General features: G+C 44.2%; 1 protein-coding gene across 2 annotated transcripts in view; it reads left to right on the forward strand.

Annotated features, from left to right (window-relative positions):
* Window positions 1-26,797, forward strand: part of pou6f2 (POU class 6 homeobox 2) — a 72,492-nt gene that overhangs the window by 38,009 nt on the left and 7,686 nt on the right. For both annotated transcript variants that reach the window (XM_061064655.1, XM_061064654.1), the window contains 4 exons: window positions 2,921-3,240; window positions 15,746-15,883; window positions 21,378-21,587; window positions 23,382-23,520. In XM_061064655.1, the coding sequence (XP_060920638.1) occupies window positions 2,921-3,240; window positions 15,746-15,883; window positions 21,378-21,587; window positions 23,382-23,520 (807 nt within the window). The remainder of the gene's footprint in view (window positions 1-2,920; window positions 3,241-15,745; window positions 15,884-21,377; window positions 21,588-23,381; window positions 23,521-26,797) is intronic.

A 26,797-nucleotide genomic window follows, 5' to 3' on the forward strand; every position in this document is an offset into this window, starting at 1 on the left:
AAACAAGGAGTCAGGCTCGAATCATCCTCAGAGAGAAAAGTACCGTAATAGGAGGGTTGGCAGTGACTACTGAGATAGCGCTGGTAATGAGAGAGCAGGCTGCTGCCCCCCCTCTCCCAACCCGCTTCACTCCTGCACCGCACAGGAAACAAAAATAGCATTTTGTCTGACGAATGAGCCGCCGTTGACCTAGCCTTTCGACCTCTGACAATCAGTCTCGCTCTGTCCTCCAGTACTTCAGAAGCCGGGGCCGGGACAGTCAAAGATAACAGTTGATTTCTTCTGTGGCACTAAAGTTAAAAAAAAAAGCTCACAGAGAGAGAGATGGCAGACAGTTCTTCAAAGCGCTGAGGTTGGAGGCCTTCCACTTCTAGGTGCTGGCGTTTCACACTCCCAAAGGATTCTTGTTAACTCTTAAAATGACGCTTGTATCTGCTCATTTAAGGTGTATATCTGCTCTTATGATCCGGATCAGTACTCATTACAAACATTAACATAGGCGAGTTGTGACAGCAGTGAAAGTGGGACCCGTGCCTTTCAACCCCTCGGGCGTGATGACTAAGTGGGAGTGTAGCTTGCTTGGTGTGCGTAGAAGCAGTGAATATGAAACACAACAAAGAGACAGTGGGAGATATAATGAGCACTATAGGATCCCGGCACCCTTTTGGCCTCTCTCCATCATAAGTGAAGCTCCCGCTCTCATCCTCAGCCTTGTGTCTGCTGGAGGAAGGAGCACAAACAATTAGCTGAGACAAGCCGTTTGGATTATGTGCTCAACCAAAGCAATCAGACAGCTGTGGTTAAAAGACTGAGCTTCAAAATGCCAGTTGCCCCGTTAGAGGGGAAGGGAGGGTCAGTGGTCCTGACAGTCTTAACAAGATGACAGAATTTATAAAGCACTGCTGTTAAAGAATATAGTACCTGCGGTGTAGCCCTTATAATAAGGCCACATGGGGCTTCTTCCATATTCCCTCTGTATTTGTTTTCTTTCTCGCCTCATATTTTTTGTTGTACCTCTTGTTCCTCGGCGTAATGGTCGGCGCTGGAGGAAACTCTGCGATCGTCTTTGATCTTCGCCCGCTTTCGATAATTTTCTGACAGAAATCTCATTTTCGCTCCCCTTCTGTTTTCTCCATCTTTGTTCCCTTTTTATTCCGTCATTAAACGGGGCTCAGCATTTTGTTTGTCGTTGTTGAAGCTGCGAAAAGGAAAAGAGCCGGTCCTGTCAGGGGGCCTCGGCGCTCGCTAAGACAACTTGCCCCAACATTTCAAGTGAGAATTGGACTCTCGCTGTTTGCACAGAATATATATATATATAATTCATGGTGGGGGTGTGAGAGAGGTGTCAATGTGTCAGGAAGTAGAAGAAATGTAAAAGTGCACTGTTTACTGGCCAAGAACCCTGGCTCTCTGTTGCCGCTCCTCTGCAGAGATGAGGGAAGAGGAGGATGATCTGATCTTCATCAAATGTTCATCTGTGCCCGTCCTGCAGTCGCAGTGACCGCAACAATCAAAGACTTGTCTGCCCTGATGTTTTATTCATCTTTTATGAGGCAACCATACGTAAATTATTGAAGTGCATTGATTCTGTATGTATACAAGCGTGTCTGCGCCTGTGTCCACCATTGTTTCTCTGCATTATCAATAGATTATCGCACTCGCTCTTTGTTATTCACTCCTTTGGCAAAAAGTAAACTGTGCATTCTCTTTTTAGTCATTCAGATAATACTTAACCACTCCTTAGTTGAAGTGTTGTCAGTCCCTATTCCTTTCAGTATGCCGTCCAGTGTGTCGAGTCCAGTCAGATATCAACAACACAGATCAGGTGTCGGTCCCCTCACAGCTTGTATCCTCGTTTAATCCACTGAAAACCATATTGGATCCTGCCGTGCTCATCTGCTGTATTCATCCTTTCTGTTCTTAGAAAGCTGCACGCGCTCAGGTTTTTACTTTCTGTGGTTGTGTTCAGCCGTTAAAGGACAAATAAAATCTAAACCTGTGAGTTTGAAAGTGATTGTTTTAAGTTTATTTGACGCCTTTTGCATTTAGCCTGCTCTTTATGGAAAGAGGGTTTGTCTCTTCTCTATGTGATCAGCTGTGAAGGTCAGCTGTGATGTTTTCTTTCAGCCCGATTCTTCACTCTCAGTATTAAAGTCCACACCATAAGCAGCATGTTGGAGTATGGATTTCTTCTGACATTGGATTTAAATCTGTGTGTCACCTGATTGAAAATCCTGCAAACTCTGTTTTCTGTTGTTTCTCAGTGGTCTGCCACAGACAACCACCATGAACATCAGATTTGAGAAGGACATCTTGAGTCCATGAGAGTATTACTGCGCTCGTGTGGCTGCAGTCTTCTTCAGCCTGAGTGCTAACCGATTTTTTTTTTTTTTTTTGTCCAACGGCATAAAAATTTATAAGCATTTAAATGTTGAAATGAGGATCTAATGGCGCTCCATTATTGGATCCAATTAGTTAATGGGTTTATTTCTGAAGTCTTCCAGTGAAGATGGATGTCTCTTTCCTCTGAGATTTTCAGCCATTAAACCGAATATTCTGACATTCTCCAATTGACAATGAAGACTTTTGGCTCCAGAGAGAGCAATTATATCAGTCAGGCTTGATAGCTTTGTCCTCCAACTAGCCTAAATCAAATTCACAGTCTTCATCATGCAGGCTGAAACCCTGGAGGACCTTGTTGTGGCTCCGTGTTATTTACATGTCTCTCACTATGCAGCCTTTGCATCCCACACCTCCATGTGTGCATGTGTTTCCCTCAAAGGTGTGAGCATATTCTTCAAATAATGAGGACTGGTTGATGTGCTGAAACACATGTTAGTTGTATATGCAATTCTACATGGAGGACTTAGGTCTCAGGCACAACAAGGAATCAAACAAGTCCATGTCTTTTCATCAACAGCTACCTCATCACTGAACTCCCAGCTCCAACACCTGCAGCAGCTCCAACAGATGCAACAGCATCACCACCAGCAGCAACAGCAACATCAGCAGCAGCAGCAGCAGCAACACCATCACCAACAGACCCACCCCCACACCCAGAACCAGCTGCCACCCCAGCATCACATGACCCCACCCAGCCAGCAGCAGACCTCAGTCCCTTCTCCAGGCTCCACCTGCTCCTCCACCTCTGGACATCCACAGCAGTCCCCGCCACACCGGCAGAACCAGTCGCCGGCCCGCAGCCTTCCTTCGCCCGTCACACCGCCCATGCCCCAGCTGGTGAGTCTGATCAAACTTTTCATTTCTCTGAAACAGAGTGTGAAGCTTAACTTAAAAAGCTTTATCTGTAACATATACAACTTCCAATATGTTTTTTAATGTGTAAGGTCACATGAAGCTGTCACACCATAACGTCTTAAAAGTACAATTTGAGATGTACACCAACTGTCTGATCATGGATGTGCACTTCTTTTTAGAACATAAAATGACAAGGAGGAGAGGAGAGGACAACCTAGATGCTTAAGGAGTAAACACAATGCTTGATCATGTAGTGTAGGTATTCTAATGGAGGCCTCTTCTATCTATGCTACGTTATATTTACATCGTGTTTCTGAAGCACAGTTCAGATTAGCTGGTCTCACTTTCCACCTTCACTCAGTCCTTCAGTCTTTTCAGCTCTTCCTATACTCAACCTCCTTTTAGTCACTTTGTCCGTCCATCCATCTCTGCCCTTCTGTCCGTCTGGCTGTCACTGTGTGACGATAATAACCTTTTTTATATCCCTGTGGTTTCATTTCTGGTGGAGACCGGCCAGGGTCGCCTTCCTGTCCCCGGTCACATTCATCAGCGTCAGACCCTTATTGGGTTGTGGTGCAACCTTCTTTATGGCCAGGATGAGTTGGGCTATTTGTTTCCCCCCGTGCAGCCCTCTCCGGCCCTGTCACGGCCTAGTGAGACTCAGCAGGAAAAACAACCTCTGGATTTAATGGGCTCCAAGGGCTAGCAGCTACATCGCACCAAACCCACTGTCCAGTCTGACTGTGGATACAAGAACTCACTGACCAACATACAGATCCACACATTAGGCTTTCATGAGACAACTTAGCAAGGACTTTGAAAACTACTACTTTGTAAGGTTTCCTAGAATCTGTAAACATGTTCCTCTGAGAAACACAAAGATGGAGACAGCAGCAGAAAGGTTCCATGATTCTGAGAGCCGTAGCTTTATATAGATTGTCTTCTTCTAAAAGAAGCAGCCGGGCTGATTATGATGACTGAGGACAGACCTCCCTTGAGGGGGGCCAAAGGGGCCACATCAGGTATCATTAAGATATTGCCTCATCAAATAGGATTATGGAGCGTGTGTCTGTGTGTGTGTGCTGCTGCGTGGTTGTGTGTGTGTGCCGGTGTGTACGTGGAGGAGGCAAGAATGGCCGTAAAAGGTTTAGTTTCTCTGGGTCAGTGCTGGTGTTTTCAGAGAGCGTGTCACCCAGGAGGGGCTCGCCCAAGGACAGGCCGCAGCCTCAGCACCCACTCAAGGCTGCAATAGGATTTGCCCACAGCTCCCCCTCCCTCCACAGCCTGGGTCAGTGATTGGATTTTCAGTCCGACACTCACTGAGCAACTCGGGTTAATTCATAAATAAGTTTTTAATTCAGGGAGACTCCCTAAGCAGAGACTTTGACACACACACACACACATGAAGCGGCCCCCTGATCGGCCTTTTGTCTGCTTTAATTGAAGACACAGGAGGGCATTGGCGGTGTTTCCACGCTTCACCCACAGGAGCTGCTCTGTACAGGAAAAGTCAAGTCATAATTACCATAATACAATCAGCATTACACCAGATAACACCCCTATTTCCTCCTGTCATTACTGAGGCACGCAGAACCACCCAGCCATTCAACTATTTGCTGAAAATACAACGCAGAGCTGCGGAGAGACAAACACTCATTATGTTCCAATTAATGTCCCATTGTAATTCTCCTCTCGTGGGAGAATGTGATATTCTTTATTAACCCATAGTGAGGAAGTCCTGAGCATTTATTACATCCCTTATGTTTTTAGTGCTTGTTGTTTTTTTTTTATTTGTAAGGAGAAACTCATTAATTGGCTCATTAATGTCCTGATTCAAATACAAATCACGTCCCGGCAGACGGTGTCCCCTTGAGTCAACAGTCTGAACTCTGATAACTGCAGCTAATGTGCTTAAATAGAGTGAGCATTTACCTTTTTTTTTTCCCCCTTCCCGCCCACACGCTCCTCCACATGCAGAGTACAGTGTGACGCGGCCTGAAGCTGCCTGAAATAGCCACCACAGTGATGACAAATAGACAGGAAGAGATTATAAAATTTGCTTAAGTGTGTTAATGGGCTGATTGCGGGAGCCCGCTTGGATTTCGCTGGAAGTTGATTGATTAGAGCTGCGGGTTTTCTCCACGCCCGGAGAGCTCAGGGATTTGACGGGGTAAAGGCGCTCGCCAAGTCTGTTACACCGGAATTGATCTTAATTAGATCTGAAAGACCTGCCACAGCAGAATGGTTGCGGCGATTAAAATGAAAAACAGGAGAAATTACTGATCAAATTAATCATAATGTCGGGCTACAGCTGTAGGTCTGGTGTAATTTGCCACTCCAGTGAGTTACATCAGCCGGGGCAGGGAGAGGAAAGGCAGCACATACTGATCCGTGGCAGCGGGAAGCTTAGGCCAGCCTATCAACGTTGTTATTCCAGTTTGTCGTGCCCCAGACCCCCCCCCCCCCTCTCCCCCCCTGTTCTAGCTGCGCCACCCAGTGGAGCCCCCACATCTCTTCCCTCGCTGCCTCTCTCATCTAATTAGTCAATTTTTATGGCCTTCTTTAAGCCAAATCCCTCCACATTATGTCTTTCTTCATCCAGAGCTGCATCTACAACGACGCTGCCCTGTCTCTCTGCTGTTCTTGTCAAGGCTGTCTTGTCACCAGCGTGTTGTGTGTAGTCTAATAGCCTCTGACCTTGGTCCAGTGTCTGGCTGGCTGGTTTTCAGGGGGCCTGGCGGAGACAGAAGCGTCCTGTCTTCCTCCTCAGCCAGACTCCTACCGTCTGTCTGTGTCTCTACTCCCCCTCCGCGGTCGTCTCCTTGATCGCTGTCAGAGCCCCACACTGGGCCTGTCCACTCTCCATCCACACACTCATAGGGGTAATTACAGCCTAGGGGCCGGCCTCCTATCCCTGTGCTCCACAATTTACCACCAAAGCGTCCACAGACATCTCTCTTCTTCCCCACTGCACCCCAACATCACAGGACCGCAGGGCCTCAGACCCACAAGTGCTGCAATTACCTGAGCCTCTCCTCTATCCTTTTCTCTATCTCTCTTCTCACTCTCTCCGACTCTCCCCTCTCCCCCCTCTGCTCCTCTCTCTACCCCTTGGCTCCCTCACTATTCCCCGGCAATCAGCCTTCATTAGAAGCCTCTGGTGAAAACCCATCGTCACCAAGGTCAGCTGCTGCCAACCACAACGGCCTTTCAGAGGCCCGGCTGTCTGCACTCTCCATCTCTCCTCACCTCCTTGCTGTTCTTCCCTCTTCTTCCTCCTCCTCCTCCTCCTCCTCCTCCCCCTCCCATTCGCTCCACCATCCTCCTCAAGTCTCGGGCCCATCTCTGCTGCTTTTGTCTCCAGCTGAGGCCCCTTCAGACACTCATGTCACTGTTTTCCGCTGCAGTGCACTTTTACTTATGTCAGCCGCTGTTAAAATCACCAATGTCCAATTTGCTGAAAATGTCTCTCTTTTTATGGGCGGTGGGCGTCTCTCCCATTATATTAACATGTGTATTAAATGAGCCTCGCACATCGATTAATTGATTTTCCAGATCAGCCCCGCGTCTATTCAATTTAGCAGAACGGGCCAGCACCATTCAGCGGAGTATTAAATCAAAATTAAAATGACATGCTCAAATGTAGAGCCGATGGCTCACACTGGGGCTCGTCGATGAAACTGGCAACGGGGAAAGAGTCCATTATCTCAAGCGTGTCTCATAACTCAGGTGGTGTCTGAGGTTTGCAGAAAGATCACAGAGTTTATGTAAAGAAATATCAGAGGGGTTTTTTTTGGGGGGGGGGGGGGGGTTTGCAGTTAACTACGATTTGCATCACATAATTGTATTTGTAAAAAGACCTAAACATGTACCAGTCAAATGTTTGGACACAACTGATTGAAATGAATTTTATTATCTTAATGACATTTTCATGCTTAAATGTTTAAATGTCTTTATTATTGACTTAAATGTATTTATTTATTAGGGACAATGCGATTTAAAATAGTTTCAATACAAAGCATGAAACTGATGTGCTGCATAAAGAGTATATAGCTATTGATAATCTCCAACTTCCCAACCGTCCCCAGCCGGGCCTTTGTGTAAACAAACATAAAATATATGTTATAGAAATAGAAATAGTGAAGTTGATGCCTATACGTATGAATGCATTTCTTTCCAAAACATGTTTTATTTTGATTGTTTTGATATCTACTATTATTCAAAAATGTGTAAAATAGTAAAAATAAAGAAAAGCCCTTCTATCAGTAGGTGTGCCCTCGATACAGCTTACAGTAGCTTTATTATAATAATATGATATTCTGTGTTATTGATCATACTGTTACTGTTGTGACTGGTAGTGTGTGTTCCCATTCTACCAAAGCTAGCTTCAGCTCATTTACATCCTCAGTCACTTTCCAGATCACATCTACTCTCACAGTTTCACATCTTTAAACTCTCTCAGGGCTCTTACATGGCACATAAATGGAAGATTTGTGTTTCCACTGTAACTTTTGCTAAAATGTTGTTTAAGTGGTCATGATGGATTAGAGCTGGGTATTTGGGTTAGGGTTAGTTAGTTCATATAACAATAAGTATGGTCTTTGACCTGCTTTTTGTAAAGTGTCTTGAGATAATACTTTACAAATAAAGATTGATTGAAAGGATTTAAGTCAAGAGTTCATCATTTAAACATGTCAAACAGTTAAGTTGTAAAACTTGACTTATTAAATAAAAATCAAGCACCGGGACACTTTCTGAAAATGAAGACCCTGGAGTTTTATCTTCTAAGTTTAGGATCTTATTTTTTAAATATCTTATCTCTTAAACCCAGACTGCTTTGGGGCAAAACTTGCAAATTACCAAAAATATTTGACAAGCCTAAAAAAACTATATAAGCCACCTCTATGGAAGGTACATTGTTTGTTTAATTAACCAGGTAATCAAGGTTGACCTGGCCAATAGAGAAGCAGCATACGTCATAATAAACAATACATGAATAAGAAACAGTTCACAAACATAAGTATCTGCTAAGAAAATATTAAAGAAAGTAAAGTCATTAGTGTAAGAAATCTGGATCCATGCCTTCAGTGTTTTCTGTCCACCGAGCCTTGAAGTATTGCATGAAAGTTTGTCGTCAGGTGAAGTTGCACAAAATCTGAATCGACGTAAACTGCAAGCTTTCTCATATCTGACAATACTTCTTGACAACACCTGTTTCAAATGTACAATTTCCTAATAAAACTTTTTAATATGTATGAATGTCATGTGGCGGCAGACTGTGTGGTTTAGAGCATGAACAGCCCCCTCAGCTCTCCTGCAGCTCAGCCCAGCCTCTTATTAATGCACAGGAGATCCAGCTCTTAAGAAGGCAGAAAATTGCCTTACATAACAAGCGCTCCACAATTTAGAAATACAAATGTGCACTGTTGACTGAAGCAGAAAATAAGACTGTTGCCCATCAACAGAAGCACATTTCATATGAATAATTATAAAGCATGGGAGCTAGATGAGGAAAACAACCTGACCATGACAGCTCTACTACTTTTATTTACTTCAAATGAGGGATTAGGCAGGAAGGAAATCTACAGACTTAAGGACCAACGATGAGCCCTGAATTTATAAATAGGAGAAAGTTAAATTTATCATATTTCAGAAGGATCTTTTGGAAAAGTGTGGAGGTGCTTTCACTTTTAAAACGACACCTACAGCCTGCCCTGCACTTCCTCTTTGGCTCTTCTGGTTTTTCAGGCCTCACCAAGTTTATATTTGCTTCACTTTTTGAGGTCTGCCATTCTTCTAAAACCTTGCCCTGTTAATCTGCTGGTGGGCAGAGGGCTTCCAGCTCAGACACCCAGCAGAAAGGCATCGCTCCCCTGATCAGCCCACATGCACATTGGGGGCAACACGCATCAGACGCCCACAAGGGAGCCCTCAGATTGAGCACCAAGCTATAGGGCTCACCTAACAGTGGATAAGGAATAGGGTTTCTTTAATTATGAGGCAGGGCTATGACATTGAGTTCCCCCCTTCCTCCTCCAGCAGGCTCCCAGACACTGTCTAAGTGCTCCGCTCCGCTGAGGAGGCCAGTCCCCCCGCGGGGCGCGATTCCACTGCCTGTAATTTCTGATGCCCATTAGTGACCGCAAACAGAGCACCAGGTTCACACACAAGGAATACAGCAGCGCAGCGCTGCCACGCTGTAAAAAGACCCTACTAATGCAACGTTATTGCATTATGCCCTCCTCATAGACCAAGTCAAAAGTCCCATTTGTGGTCCCTGCAGAATATTATCAGAAATTCTTCTCCACAGTGTCGGTCATGGTTAGACTACATTTGGTCTGTATTTTGCCATCTATAGTTGGCTGAATTGAGATACCTTTAAACTGTCCCCTGCTGCCCCGATGTCTTAGAAAGCATTTTAAATGTGTTTTATTTATTTTCTAGTGCATTATGACTGTGAATATGAAATAGAGAAATTCTTGTAAATAGACTAACCTTTCATGCCAGATGAGTGAACTCTTCAAAGAGATGATCCTCAGAAGTCAAAACTCCGGTAATCAACACAAATACGCCTGAAAATGTCATCAATTCATCTCCCCACTTATGCTGATTTAGCTTGTATCAAGCGTTGTTTATATATTTTGGAGAAAACAAGAGAGAGAGAGACGGTAAGGGGGGGAGGGAGGAGAGGTAGGAAGGCAGATTTATCGATCAAGGGTGACCACATCTTAGCCACAGAGCCCCTCTCTCGTGATTAATCTCAGGGCTTGGAGTTGGCCAATGACACATGACAGGCCTCCCCCTCAAACTCCTCCATTTCTCTTCATTACTGGCCGTATTTTTGGACACCACAGCGGAGAGTAATCATTTACCTTTATTGTGTTTATAAAGCTGTGGCATGGATGACCCTTCCTATATTGAATTGAGGACATCAAAAGATCACTGGACATTGATTAGGAGGATATTAAAGTCATTCAAATGCTATATTTATATGTCAAACAACCGCAGAGTGAAGAGAGACGCCATCTCCGCCTAAACGAAAACGAATGGTTTGCAGGAGGGACAGAACTGCTGGACTCAGAAATATGTTTTATTACATATTGAACATTTGAGTTAATTTTCCTCCAAAGGCCAGAGAGAGACCTTGATAAAACAGCAGAATAATAGTGTTCATTATTTCTTCATAGTCTGATCTCCTGACTCTAATGATTTTATTTTTCATATTCTCACAGCAACCTAAAAGCGCAGCCAGGTTCCCACTTTGCAGTCATAGCCGGAGCAGCACTAGATTTACTGCAACACCAGTTTTACGCTGCTATGATTTCCAACCCAACACTTGTACGGCACAGAAATAACTGCACCAAATATGTCACATCACGGGGCTGAAGTGGTCAGCACTTTCCTGCAGATACTTAATCACCAAGTAGTTTCAAAAAATTTAATACATCTGGAAACGGCTAAATGTTATAGATGATTCCTCAGGAAGAGAAATAGTGCGAGAGGAATGTAGTATAACTTGTATTTTTACTCCTCGCAGAGTGTCCCCTAAGCAGAGGAAATACACTGCGGCCGTGATTGATGACAAAGAACCCACTCTGAACCTCTGAGCCTCACAATTATCAACAAATGGGCTGGAGCAGATTTTATGTAATGATTAAAGCTGCTGTTAATTTCACATGAAGGTAATGAGCGGGGAGATTGACGGCCACTGTCCGGCACTCCATCATCCCTTTATAGTTAGTTTAAACGTTTTCACGACTCTTTTCCTCCCTCATTTGCATTTTGCCTCATTAGATATGGCCATTTCTGAGGCCGCCCGCCATATCCATTTCCTGGAGTTAATGCATTTTATTTGATCAGCCGAACCCCCTCCGTTAACTAGCTGTCATTCTGGCGTTTCATATGACATCACTCCATTAGCACCCACCATGCCACCTCCTCGTCCACACCCACTGCCACCGCCGCCGCCCCCCCCCCCCCACCACCACCACCACTGCCTTAAGCAATTACAATGTCCAACTGTCACCGGATGCAGCGTTATTGTGTTTTTGCCGGGTGTTATCTGCCCCAGTTGTTCTATCCGTCTTTCACTTCTCAATATTTTTTCCTCAAGAATGGCTCTTTCCGAGGTTTTATTTTTCACATCGGCCGCAGCAGAGCCCCAGTGGTGAGCAATAGTCAGCACACAGAGGGCTCAAAGTGCACGACCAGAGTGCCAGGCCCCGCCAACCAAGGGACCAGAGGTGTTTTGGAGGGCCTAATGGCATTTTGATGTTCATAAGCACTGCGGATGTGAGGGAGGGGAGACAGGGAGGTGGGAGAGAGGCCGTTTTGCAGGGGGGAAGAGGAGGAGGAGGAAGAGGAGAGTCAGGAGAAGACTGTCAGCGGAAGACTTGCAGAGTCCTGACAGACAGAGAACGTGTTTTCTCATGTCACAGCTGATTACATTCACTCCGGAGTGGGAAAAGAGCAGGAGGAGACGGATCGACGAGGGAAACTTCCAGGTTGTTCCAGAGATGAAGTGCATTATTCTCAGAAACAATATAACTATTGACTTTCCGTGTTCAAAGGTAGGGAATGAAGCATTAAAATTTCACAACCGTTCCGGAAAAATCAGCCTTTAAAAAGAAAAACAAATGGACATAAATCTGCTTTCATTGTCGATTTGATCAAATTACTTCGCATTAATTTGCTAAATCATTCCCTGTGCTCTTTTATTCTCTTTCACTTTTCTCTGATTTATCAGATAAATGTTTGATTCTGTTGTTGAATCATAGATGAGCAGAAAATAAGTTTTTACAGATCACTGAAGCTCGAGCACAGACAAAAATCTGCCTGTCTGCGGCCGTTGTCTGCACCCCTTTGTCCATTTATCTTTGCTCCTTTTTTTTTCTTTTTTTTTCCCCCCCTGTGCAGGCCCCCGAAAAAAAAAGCAATTAAATATAAAACGGCCACATGAAAAGAGCAAAACCCCAAGAATAAACTCCAGTTAGTTTGTGTCAGACAATTTTGGGTTTCCATGGGGTCTTTCCACGGTTAGCAGGGGACGCTATTTTCCCTCTATTCCTGAGATTACACGGGTTGCTGCACCAGGTGACCCTCATGGTCAAACGGGCGACGGAGAGCCTGGCTGAGTTTAGATTCCCTCCTCTGCATAGCATACAGAGAAAAGATGCATTTTTTTTAACAACTTGCAGGCTTTATTTCCCTCCCAGAGACGTTTGTTTGGTGTGTGCCGATCCCTGAATAGTCTTGTAAAATAGACGATATTGAACTCTGATGTTGCAGAGAGTGACAGCAGATATAGAGGAGACAAGTTGATGGCACATGATTTAATGCAGGCTTCAGCTTCGCTAAGTCTCACTGCCATGCAAGCTAGAAAATGTCTGGCCAAGATTTCTACATTTCTGCCTCGAATTTGACTTTAACACTGTAAACATTTCTTTAAAAAAGAAAAATGCTCTCCAGTTTATTCTGGCGTCACAGTTATCACAACACCAGAGCGGTCATCCCCCTTCTCATGGTAAATGTAAAGAATGAAACACAATGGTTAACATGCAGCCTCTGCAAACTGGAAGATCACTGTTTATCTCCTGCAACACATGCAATCAGTACAAATGCTAGGCCAGGTCTGTCATTTTGTGCCTCCCGCCGAGGTGTTGAGAGGAGTCACCGTGGCGGAAAATCACCTGTTTAGGTGTTGAACACAGCCTCGCCTCTCCTTATTCCTGGCTCTCCCTTTTCAGCTGCTATCCATATTACCCAGTGGCAGGAGATGCAGCGATACAGCCCGCTCTCTTTTCACCTAGATTTACCAGAATAACATAGCATCTGGAAGGGCTATCATCGAAAGGAAGCACAATGATAATATTTCAACTGAATTTAAAAGCTTCTCCAACAACCCATCACTCACACAATGACGCCGAGCACAGCAGATTTTTTTTTTCAGGGAGACTCCGGGTGTGCTCGTCTGAGCGGATCACATTATCTGTGAGTTGATCTGTGGCCTCTGTTTAACTCTGTTCAACTGGCCGTGTTGGCTTTTCTCTGTGTCCACATTCAGTATCAGGACTCACATACTACGGATTAAAGAACCCCTCTGTCAACACTTCAATAGAGGTTTTGTGTTCACAACACATAAACTGCCATACTACCTGGTCCATATTATGTTTCTTTTTCCTAACAAGGATTTCTGTAATGGTTAATACATCTGTATGTAGAAGCTCTTTAACCAAAATTATATTTTTAATGCCAAGTCGGCTCAAATTTGTGTATAAAAAGGGGAATTCAGTTTGAAATTGGGTTCATATACCAAATGAGCCCGAGAAGAGAAGAAGGAATCTGGAGGACTGGACCTGATGGACTGGTCAGGTCAAAGTCCCGATTTGAATCCTATTGAACACATTTGGGATTTAGTAGATTCAAAGATTGATCGCACAAAAGTTTAATCTAACAAGCCTGTGGGAACAACTAGAAACTATTTGGAACTCAATATCAAAAGAGACTGTGGAAAAGTTAATAAAATAATGCCAGCAAGAATGCAAGGTGTTATCAAGGCCAAAGGAAGACATACCAAATATGAAGTTTTTTTGGTTATTGTGTGTGAAAAAGGACGATTTAGATGTTTCATTTCTAAAATATTTATCTTTTCTCGTTTTCATGACAGGGGGTCTGATAAATGTGTTGTAGAACTTGGAAATGGTCCAGAATATACAGTGCTTAACAAATGTATCAACTATTTGTTCCATACATAGAAGAAAAGAAAATTGAATAACGCATATATATGCTTGGTATTCAAATCTCCCAGTTTAACTAAATGAATCTTTTAGCAGCCAAGAAGGCGAGTCTTCTTTTGACCTTCGCTGTGCAGTCCCATATAACAAACAAGCCAGTGGAGATTTTTTTATTTATCATGACTGAGCTTGAAAGAACTTCTGTCCAATATGTTTTTTTAATCGTAAGAGCACCCAGATGACATTTCATCCCATAGTTCATGGTGGTTTGGGGACGTTAATATCCGATGTTTCTGGGTTTAATTGCAGCTTGACTGAGGTTTTGTTATCCTGTGAGGTTCACATGTCGGGTCACAGTCGGTCTTTTTCTAACATTTGCGACGTGAAGATTTCCGAAGGACGACCGCTGGACACATAAAAGACAATCTTGCGATTATCCGGGAAAAAGTGGATGACTTTCAGACGAGGGGAGGCAATATCAATCACGGCCAATTTGAGGCCACCAACATGAAATATGATTTCATAAGACAAATGCAGTGTCATTCTTAATGTGCTTAACCTTTACTGTCAATGAAAAAGTATTGATCGCTCCGTGGCATTTTTTCATCATTTGATTTCAGAAAGTGTAATAATATATGGTGCTGGGCTAAGATAAAAGATGAATGGCAACCGGATGATCTCAGATGAACAAAGCTGAATTCCTTGCAGAGCGCAGAGGGTGTGGAAAGATGCTTTCAGCAAAAGCATTTTTTGTTTTCTGCACTTTTTACCTGAACTTTATATCATAGCAAACAAAGTCAGTGCTGTTTTAAAACTCTCTTTGTATTTCTGCACTTTTGTTTAAATATGTAACCAGCCGATATTAGCAGCAGGGCGCAGGCAGCCTTGCTCCTATAAGCAGCGTTTCTATTATTTCTCTATTCTGTTGAGTAATTGGGAGGTCTCCTATCTCTTCTCTGTCTTTGATCTACTTACTCAACCTAATAAGACTTTGCTCTGCTGCACTACAACCAAATCAGCAGTGCATTTTCAGCCCCCTAATAAGTGGTTAGCTTGATTTATATGGGTAATCTCGTCGATGTGGCGCGGCTCTACAGCCTCTCCCCGACGCAAGGAGCCTCTTTTCACAAGCACAGGCCAGACCAGATGAGTCCATTACAGTGGGGGTAAAGATGGTCATTTCAGCCCTTCCCTCTCCTTCAGGAGGAACAGTGTGCTAGTGCAGTATGACGCAGGAGGAATTCTTAGTCGAAGCGTATTGAAGGGAGTAACGATACAGTGATGCATGGCCGCACTGCCCGGCTCTATTGTGAGAGCGGGGATGGTGTAGGGCCGTTGCCGCGGGTGGAGAGACTCTGCTCGGCCTGTGGGGAGCCCTGGGGGCCAGAGGAAGCACTTAGAGTGGTAAAAAGGCCACTTATTCACAGCCACCGTCCCGATCTCGCTGCTCCTCCCTACCCTGGAGCCTCCCACTGGGTTCAGGAGCACAGGCCTCTGGGAGCCTTATGATGGACTGCACAGCCCTCTCTGCTGGACTGAACAAACCCCACCACAGTTATCCTATTGTGGCATTTGCAACAAAGACCAGCTGCTGAACCCCCCACCCCCCCTACACACACACACACACACACACACACACACACACATCGAGCCTACCTGAGCTAACCTTTTTATATGCATTTAACTAACAAACATCTGCAAGAGTGCCGAAAAAGGCATACATTCCTGATGGAAGATTTATTTCCTCTTTTCAGCTGAATCCACTTGCTAGCCAGGCGGCGGTAGCGGCTGCAGCAGCTATGGGATCCATCGCAGGGTCTCAGGTGTTTGGGAACACCCTGTCGAACCTGCAAGGAGCCACGGGACAGCTGGTCACCAACGCACAAGGACAGGTGAGTGATGAATAGCAGACACCAGCATGCTACAGTAAGAACGCTCCGGAGTGATCAGTTATGCACACAGCTGATTTACAAGCTGCACAGAGGAACACTTTCTTTTGTAACAGATCTGTAAAGGACCTTTTTTTTTTTTTTTTTATGTGTGAGAGTGCAGCACACAATAAAACATTTGTATAGTATTCCTGATCTTTGCTGATAGATTTCCACTGGTGGGTCTGTGTGTCGTCCTGTAGCTGTTTGTCTGCACTCCAGCAGCCACCCAGCCATATATTAAGCTTTTTGGGAATAAACAAAGCCCTTCTTACTCTTATCCGCATGCGCTTGTCGCAGTAAAATGCTGACCTTGTCATATTTACAGGGTGGCTGCAGAATTGTTCCATCAGTAGCCAGAGGCTTGAACGATGATGCTTGTCATTGTGGGACCCTATCTAATGAATCATCTTATCGCAGGAGCACACGGCACATATTAAAGGAAAATTGTACGGACAATGTGCCCTTTCATGCCACGCTGTGCTATTTACCTTAACCCCCGTTTCATCTTTAGCATTTGCACGGTTTATTTGATAAAAGCTGAAGCATTAGGAGACGTTTCTTAGCACTCAAACGGGTTCATTTTGAATGTTATACTGAACGTTTAGCCCACCAGAGGTAGGTTTCAGTTCCACCAGTGTGACCAGGCCTCATTGTTTACTGTTAAATGTTGACCGTGCGCGAGCTCTTGATGCTAAACGTCGCTAATGAGACAGTATGGACTTCCCTGGCTCATAAGGTGCCTGGAGCGCTGGGGACAGATCACTGTGGATATGGACTTGATGGGCTGCTCTGTGCTTTTGTAGTGTCTTGGCGGCTGACAGCCTCTGACATAATCAGGTCACAGAGACGGTCAAAGCCCTGGGCTACAGCCTTTGCTCCCCACCTCATTATTCCACAGCATTATTCAGACAGAGGGCTCTGAAACATGCACTACCCTATCAGAAGGTCCCGTCCCCCCTTCCTCCCCCAAACACTGAGGAGATTATACAGGCTAATACATACACCAAACAAGGCAGGAGGGCAACCAAACATGCTCTGAGAACATGTTTAAGCATAAAACAACATACAGTGGAGGAGCTTTTTAACACATTCTGGTTTGTATTTACTAGAGAATGATTGTTTAACTGGAATTTAAGAACCCAATTTGTATCACCTATGAGTAAAAAATGAATACAAAAAGTATTCTGTCTTTTGACCTCCTTATTTCTGTAACAGCTCTGTCAAAAAGGCCTTTCATAAGTGAGAGCTCTGGGACATTGAAAAGCTCCTGGTTTGATCAGAGTTTGCAGTTCAATATGTTTTTAAACCTTAATTATTTTGGGCCCGGCCTCTTTATCCTCCAAGGAGAATCAATGAGGCTTTCTTTTTTTTTCTTGTCCTGGCTGCCTCCACAACAGTGATTAGAGCTGTGGCTAAAAGCCAGAATATTGTTAAGTCAATCTCAACCCTGATATTTCTTTTCCTTTTGGAATCTGTGGCATTTAAGGTTACATCTTCTTTTCAGGGCAAACTCACACTTTTCCAGTAGCTTAATAAACGGGAGTTGAAAAATAGTAAGAAATGGGGATGTTAAGGGTTGTTTCATGAAACTTGTCTCACACGCTGAGATGTAGACGTAGATGTAGACACCCCTGCAGTAGAGCGTGTTTGTAGGAAATCCCAGTTTCTTGAACTGTGGTGCTAAAAACTGAGCGTATGGGAACGATCTCTCCCCTGAACTTGGGCTGTCAGGCCATCCTTCGTGTTTTCCTCTCCACATCTCCAGCCTTTGTCTTCATTCTTGATGATGCTGCCGCTTATGTAGATAACAACAAGTTCAACAAGTACATGCAGAATAACAATCAGGCTTCATATTTATCTTTAAAGGAGGTCAGTCTGTAAAGTGAGTTGAACCAGGACGTTTACTGTGCTGCAGTATGTTAATGGTTGCTTACAGCCACGAGTAACCCCGTGTAAACTGCTGCTGACCTTGTGAGTGTAAATCTACTTTAAGGTTGCAGCTATTGATTGTTAACCTTTTGATGCCGTACGGGTTTCTAGATTGCTCTTTTGGGCAAGAAACACTCAAAAAAATCAAGAAAGAAAAGCATAATTGATAAAATGATCCATAGGATGTTAGAAAATATCTGACGCACTACTTCAGGAAATGTCTTCTGTCCAGTGCACCGTCATGTGTCCGCTGTTCAATTTGCTCTGAATTTTTAGCTTTCTTTAGAGTTTGATCCAAACTTCCCAAACATGTTCCCTCTCGGGGTCTCAATTCACCGCATGAACAGCGGAGGAGAGAAAATGGGCAGAGATATTGCCTGGCGACCATGGCTAAAGACACAGATTGGCCCTGGCTGGAGAGATGAGATGACATTTCTGCGGAAACAAGAGCAGCATAATCTTAATGAGTTCTGCTGGGTGGAGAGAGGCACGATACTCACATGTCATACGAAGTAGAGCGGGAAGAAAAACACAGGAAGCCAAATAAAGGAGAAGGAACCGAAAGATGTCTGAGGAAGAGGGCCTGAGCAGCGACGGAGAGAAGGTCTTTAGAGCTGCTTATTTCAGAAAATAATGGAACGATGAAATTGCACCTTGAGAAAACTGAAATGGTTCCACGTCTCCATCAAACTTGGGCGAGTTGTATTGCCGGTGAATTTCCTGCTGGTTGGTTTTGGTGTGAAGTAGCTTCCTTCACGGGTAAAATATTAACAGCTTAAGCACTTAATAGAAATATCTGTCATGTTTAAGTTCAGTGAAATAACATGACAGGCATACATGAAACACACTGAGGCACTCTGCACTCTCAGTTTACAGTCTCAGGAAACCGCATGTCACACCTACACATTCACACAATGATGTAGAGGTTTCTATGTAAAGTGACCATCAGAAATAACTAATCCCATTCACAAGCATATGTCGCCGACTGAGCAGCGGGAGCAATCCAGGTTTAAGTTTCTTGCCCAAGGACACATCGGACATGCTGCTGCAGGATCGCACCTCCAACCTTCTGGTCGAAGACCGACTCATCCAAGACGAGACGACCGACTCTACCAACTGAACCGCAGCAGCAGCATTAAACAGGCAGTTTCTGAGCTCCCCCCCTCCCCATAAATTTAATTAAACAGCAGAACATGCTCCTAATATTTGCAGGGTTGAATCCTTTTGATACCTGAGTTTTGTAGCATTGAAATTATTTGATGTGGAGTAAAAAGATGTTGTCGACTTGTCAGTGCATCAGCGGTTACAAACTAAATATTTTGCCTCATTGAAATGTGAGCTGAGGATAAAAATGGTCTTTGTTGCATATCTGGAAATTTCTCTTTAAGTAATAGATAACTGCAGAATCCGGCTTATTAAAGGTCATTTATTTTTTAGGATACGACCCCCCTGAGATGTTCCATCTTCTTTTCAAGGCGTCCCAACAGAAATCACAACATGACATCAAATTATCAATCATATAAAATGATAAAGAAAATGTATTTGGATTATGGAGACCTGTCCGGGTTGCCACTTTTAAAGAATGTGAGCATGATACAGGACTCAGTAACACTTGTTTGTTTTTTTTACGTTAATGTGATGGGAAAGCTGTAGAGAGACGTGGAATGTGGGCAGAAAGAGTGCGGATGGCTTTAATCCAAACTGCATCAGGATTCGAACCTGTGACCAGTGCAATGAGGACTGTAGCCTCTGTACATGAAGCGCCTGCTCGACCTACTGAGCTAAAACCAGCACCCCAGCTCAGTGACGCTTTAATTTATAATGCTCTGCTCTGTTAACCACGGCATTAGTTTAATTTTCCCCTGTGAGTAAAATGTCAAACAAAGTCTCCCCTTCTATCTGTAAGTTCCCGCTCATACACTAGACCGCTCTTAGAACTCCTTCTCGCCCGAAGAGCCTCGGAGTCACTGCCATGAAACATCTGCCGGAGATGCTCAGATGGAGAAGCATTGCATGGTGGGACGGGGGACGAGAGCTAAGCTGTCAGTTGCCCGCTCTTTTATTATGCTTATAGAACAACCACTTAGTCCAATGACGATGAATAATTGAGCGGAACAAGTTCCCTGCCACTGTGGCATGCAAAGCGGGATCAGTGGGACTCGGGAGACAAGAGCGTCAGGCAGGGCAATAAAATATGCTAAGTGGCAGGAGAGCATTACAGGGAATTTGTAAAGCCGGCGCTGAGAGAGAGATAAATTATCTCTCCCCTAATGCGAAGCAACGTAAGCAAATGAGCCGTGGCAAGGATGAATTACAGATCATCTGCCCACCTTTCTCTCACTGATCCCTCCCTATTATGTCAAAGAGAGAGGGGGGGAGGAGGAGAGGCACACTCTGAAGCACATCAGTAGCGGTGGCGATAGGGAACCGAGGAGCCAGCAAAGGCAGGTTAGAACGCTGCTACGAGTTTTGTTCCTCGGTTTAAAGTTTAGAAGCTGAATATATAATAAAAGAAGAAGAAAGCAATGTTTGTAAAAGTAGCCCAGATAAGAGAATTCCAAATGATGGGCGTCTCATCCATGCCGAGCTGCTCTCTGGTGTAATGAGGCTTGGTGGTGGAGAGATGTCAGCGGGGAGGGGGGGGGGGGGGGGTCGAGGCTGCTCAGAACCAGTCCCCAGATGACATTAACCTTCATCATGGTGAAGAGGCGCTAAGACCCCCCTAAAGCGCCACTCCTGGCCACACTCTGGCAGCTCTGAGAGCTAAAACGCTGCAGTGACACTCTGCCGCCCCCTTTGATCTGCCCTTCCTGATTACAGCCACAGAGGAGAGGAAAGCAGGCGGGTAGAGGAGGGGGTGAAGTACCCCTGGGACCCTGAGAGGAGAATTAGAAGCACAGGGTCCTGTCTCACTCTCTGATGCTCCTCTTTTCTCTCTCTTATTGTTTCTTCTCTGCTTCTTTCTTCCCACTTCTGCTGCTCTGTGTGTGAGAGAGAGTGAGAGTGAGAGGGTGAAACGGGGGTCTCTGTCTCTCAGCCGCTTCACTTCTGCTCACCAGAGACAAAGACACTTAGGCACAAACACACTTAGACACACACACACAGTCACGCATACACACACGCTCTCATCCCTGGTCCTGGCCTGCTTGATGGATAATACAGTCAGTGGTGTGCACCATCACACACACAGGTATTTGGAGCTGACCTTTGCAGGGCGCTCCCAGCAGTCTGCTTTAGCTTCACTTGTTCCAGGCTGTAAAACCACCTCAGAGACAGATGATCAGTGGACACTTGTGCATGTTTCCCTCTTGAATCACACAACTCCAAAGCTGAGTGCTCTGATTAGCCTCGTAACTCAAAATGACCGTCTCGTGTTATGTTCCCACACACAAAAAAAAAAAAGCGTCACAGCAGCAGCGATCATTAAGACCAGTACCTCCAGTAGCGTTTAACCCTCGCTGCTCCATCTTCTTTTTTTTTTTAAAACCACCCAGCTGATTTCGTCTCCTCTCTACCCCCTTTGTAGATAATTGGAACAATCCCACTGATGCCCAACTCTGCAGGGCCCTCCAGCCAATCAGGGGGTGGCAACCCAGCACTGCAGGTACAGCCAATTACGCCTCAGCTTCTGACCAACGCTCAAGGCCAGATCATCGCCACGGTGATCGGCAATCAGATCCTGCCTGTCATCAACACCCAGGGAATCACGCTGTCGCCAATCAAGCCGGGACAGCAGGTAACACACACAGACGCACAAACACACACACACACACACACACACACACACACACACACACACACACACACACACACAGATCTTGTATAGCAGCTTATTATGCAGATGTTCCAACAGCGATCAAGAGCTGATTTTAAAACTGTTGAATGAGCAACACCTAGTGGAGTCAACCCAGAGCTGTGTTTATTCATGAAGGCAAATATTCCAGCACTGCTTTATGCTAAGCAGCTCGTACCTTTCCTGCTTCAACACTCACAACCTTCATTCGCATTCTTCCAGTCGGATAATTGAAGCATTTAGTAGAAGTGTCCACATGTGTGTTTTCATGTTTCAGTGTGTTTGTTGAAGGCACTTGTCAGCAACCCTTTTCAGACTGAGTCTCAGGGAGGTTTCGGCTCCCCCGCAGAGCCCCAAACCATGAAGGGAAGAAAAAAAACAAAACAACACTTTTCATCACCCCCACTTAAAACTAAAAACGCTTCTTCTGTTCTCCACCTCTTTCCGTTTCCCTCCCTCCTTCTCTCCTTCCTCAATAACACGCTCCAGTCTTATGATTTGTCCTCTCTGACCTCAACAACAAGTATTTTGTTTTGATTTTAAACACACAAGTCGTTCCTGGATTTGAGTTCATCCTGCAAGTGTAGAAACTCGAGCTCAATCACTTTTTCCCCCTCTCAGTTCTGAAGATCCACACAGAGCACGAGCGAGGAGTCAGACGCATGCACACAAACCCCGACGATGTTATTGACTCGATAATGACGATGTCAGCGCAGAATTAGAGGGTAAAAGTTCACGCTGAAGGCTCGTACAGTGCAGGATGGATGAACTCCCAGCAGATGGACACCTAATTGTGGCTCCCTGAAAAAAAACCCACCAGATCACACTCTTGAATGAATTAATGCATCTGTAATAATGTTTATGCTTTTGTCTCCACTTCAAAGCCCGCATGTACACATTGTTCCACGGGCATAATTTACGGTTGTCAAGAGTCGGCAGTCTAGAATATTTTCCAGTGAAGCTAGATAATTCTCCGAGCCTGTCAACAGTCCTGACAGTGTGTGCATCGCTTGTTGACACCCCCCCCAAACAAACACATGCCACGGAAAAAATAATTAATTGCAAAGAAAGGAGAGGAGAAGCCGGCCCAGCTGTGTGGCAGAAGACAGCTTTTCACTTTTAAAAGTGTAGACGTACCATCTTGATCTTGTAACAGCGATTCAAATGTGCATAAAACATGAAAATACATCGTTTTCTCGCCCATCAGAGCGCCGGGCTTGTGGATCATGAATTATGTTTGATACGGGGACTGCTGCGTCCACGCTTTTTTTTTTTTTGTTTCAGATTCAGGCTGCCGTTGTTAGCTTCCCTCGCAGGTCTGATGACGAGAGGAAAAGTCTCTAATTGTCGCGAGCAGGTTTTTAAACTGCGGAGATTGTGACACTTCTACAAACAGAGGAGAACCTGAGCTGACTCTCCTGTCTCCTACATTAGTAAATCCCTGCTCTAGTCTATTGAGCTATTGACACTAGATTCTGCTCTGTCAGTACTAATGAACACTTGTTCATTATTAGCTACAAGGGCAATCTCATTGTATCCCTCCCCTCAGTGGCTAATTTAATAGCTGCTTGATTAGATATATTATTACTGCCCTTATTATCCCTATAAGAATTATTACTGTAAATGATGATGATTACTATGATGTCAGGGAGGTAATCATAGATGTTCTTGTGTTTTCCATGCGGTCAGTATGTTGTTTCAGCTCTGTGTTTGTGTGTTTGTCCGTGTGTCCGGCAGCAGGGTCAGTCAGGCCCGGCGTCGTCTCAGCCCAACATGCTCCACATGCCCCACAGACAGAGTCCTCTCCACCAGGCCTCCTCCTCCTCCTCCACCTCCTCCTCCTCCTCGGCGCTCAGCGTGGGGCAGCTGGTCAGCAGTAAGTGTCCGACACAGCTCACAAAAAACACAACATGCCTTCAAATAAATGGGGTAAAGCTCGCCCTTATTACCACAACACAGATTCTCTCAGATGTACTGTATGTAGTGTTCCAGACCTTCAGATTTTCAGCCCCAAACCTTTGAAGGAGCAGATCGTCTAATGTGATATTTTATTCTTTTGTTAGATTTCATGAAGGCATCATGACCGACGTGTTAAATATTATTTTGAATAACTTAGTGCTCAGAGATGTCTCCAAACAGCTGAGAACATTTCAGATTTATTCTCAGATCCAAACAAAAGGAAACGATTCACTGCTGAGAGAAATCCCTCACAGACGACCTAACACACCTTTCACGCTTTAGTGTGTTTTCACGGCACCAGGAGGGTTTGTTGGAATTACTCACAGCGTAAATAACTTTTATTTCATTTGATTATTTATGATAATGTGTGTGAAGGGAATGAGATCATATAAAAAAAAAAGAAAAGAGACGTTGTGTCTTAGTGGGATCACATTTTTTTCTTAGTTTCGCTCTTTGAGAACTTAAACAGAGAACTTAAAAAAATCAAAATCTCAAATATCTGCATAGCTAGATGCCACCGCTATGTGTTTTAAATGTGTTTTAATTTGGGGGAACTGTCCCTTTAAAAATCACTGGCTACTCAAACAGCAGAGCTGGGTATCTGCATAACGCTCAGTGTGGACAGCGTGTGATTGATCCCCGCCTCCTCTGATTGCTGTGTTTTTGTCCTGACTGTCAGTTCGTTGCTTTATTAGATGATCCAAAGTGGCATGTGTGTAGGTTTAATGAACATAAGTTTCTCTCTCTCCTGAAGCGGGGGCCTTGGGCAGAGCCTTATAAATCACTGGGCCTCGGCCTGTCAGCATGCAGCTATAGCCTTTAAAAAGTCTGTTTTATTCAGATAAATTTCATTTGTCAAAGTCGATTCCCTTAAACTCCATGTAAACTCATTTCAAAGGCAGCTACGATGCCTCCAAATGTAATAAAAAACAAGTCGCCATTGATCAACTTGTTGTAGACACTGTGTTTGGTTTGTGTTTACTGCTAGCTTGGAAAATATCCTTTGAACCATTTTTTAGTCTGCACACAATCATTGTGGCTCGGCTCTGAGGTAAATGGAATTAATGCTTCATGCTGAGTATGAGCCGTGTCCCTTTCCTCGCAATATCAGTCACAGCGCACGTAGACAGAGTCAAATCCCAATACTCTGAAAGAGAGGAGAAGTCATTGCATTTACCGGACATGAAAGCTGTCTTTATCTGCGATGACAAAAAAAAATCAGAAGAAGAACGTTTAAATGATTTTTCCTTTCTTTCCAAGAGAAAGTCAGCTAATCGGGAAAACTAATGTCTGGAATCAAACCAGCAACCCTGCAACACAGTCCTTCACTGGTGGGGGAAAAAAAATAGCTTAATGTAAAAATGGAGATTCTAATCTTCTGAGATTTTACATACATCATAACCTCCAAAAATCGATTGATTGATCATTTTTTTGGCTAATCAGTCACTCAATGCTAAGTGCTAATGCTAGCTCTTTAACTCAGTAGTACACCAAATGGAGCAACAAGAAATTCAGCCGGTCTTACAGATGGCTGGAGTAGATCCTGAAGTATTCAAAAATAGACTTTGAATCATGAATCCAGAATCATTTTGAATCGAAAATAGATTCTCAATCGAATCGAATCGTGAGACACCAAAAGATTCCCAGCCCTAGTGCGTAGTGCTTGACCGAGTTCATACCTCATTCACACCTTACAATAACATGTCTCTCTATCTGGACTTCTTCTGTAGATCTGGAAAAACAAATGCATGGATTGTGAATGCATGCTAAAGCTTTCCGAGTACACTGAACGATGTTAGCCATGTTAGCTAAAACAATCTGCACACTGTGACCGCATCAAGCAGAATCCCCCGCACTTTAAAAAAGAAGCCAATATGTTTGAAGTGCAGAACAACCGCAGCTCCTCCAGTGTCTGCTTTGAGGCTGACGGCAAAAAGTACGGAGGCTGTAGTCCTCCAAGCAGGCAACCCGGGTTCAAAATCCAACCTCAGGGTCCTGTCCTGCAGGTCGTTGATTTCTGACTCTATCCACTCTCCTGTCTCTACAATAAAGGTAGAAAAATAAATCTTAAAAAAAATGCCAGGTTTAAACACAGAGATCTATCCAGGTAGCTAAGGTCTGAAACAATCGTTATCTAAGGAGAGGAGAGAATTATTACCAGACCTGTTTGGACAAGATGTGAAAGAGAGCTACATCCAGTTTGAAACCTCTCCTCCTCCTCCTCCTCCTCCTCCTCCTCCTCCTCCTCCTCCTCGTTCTCAGCTGGTTCTTTATTGTTAATTATTCTTCTCTCTACATGGAGACAGAAACTCGACTACATCGTTTTCCATAAAAGTTCTGGGACATTTCTATCCGCTCCTGTGTGCGGTTTATGAAGAGAAACATTAATTCGCCCTCCTTTTCAGCGTGGAAATTGAGTGTTTAACTTGTTATTGTCCTCTTGTAATTATGAAGCTTGTTAGTGTGTTCTGACTGAGAACAAAAGAAGCTTTGTGGCTGCAGAAATTGGATGTCTCCATTGTTTCTGCGTTTTTAATTTGGCTTTTAAAATCGTGTTTTACACTCTTCTGGGGGTTTTTTTTCTGTGTGAAACCTGAAATTCTAAATCCATTATTACAAAATAAAATAAGAAGTTTAAATCTTTAATCACGCCTTGTTTGTGACTTAAAGTAAAAAAAAAAAAAAAAAAAAAAAGTGGATCTAGAAGGTTAGAGGAGGGGAGAGCAGTCGAGCGCCGCTGCCCATTAGTCTCTAAAGTGGCGAGTAAACAGACTCTGTTGGGAATGATGACGAGACGCTCATCAATGTGGAGATGATGGGACCAGAAAACGGAGTGCTCGTAACTCCCTTTTAGTCTCTGGTCGCTCGTCTTCCAAGTGTTCACACGTCTGGAGCACGCCGCATACGCTACACGTCACTTATGAGGCACAACGAGATGGCAGCCTCATAGATTTTTGCTTAAATACGCTTGGAGGATTCCTTTAATAATTCATTGATAATGACCAAGATGAATAATTCAGAGGCACAAACTTTGCTTTGGTAAGCAGGATGCCAGGGCACCTGACATTGATGTACAATGTGAAATCACTTTTTATTAGCGGGGAAATTCTTCAAAATGCGTCAGAGAAGTTTCTTTTTTTTTCTGCTCGAATGTGAAGATTCACAAACAGCGTTTCTTTGTATGAGGAGTTCTC

This window comes from Labrus mixtus, chromosome 19 (genome assembly GCF_963584025.1).
Source record: "Labrus mixtus chromosome 19, fLabMix1.1, whole genome shotgun sequence".
NCBI classification, from domain to species: domain Eukaryota; kingdom Metazoa; phylum Chordata; class Actinopteri; order Labriformes; family Labridae; genus Labrus; species Labrus mixtus.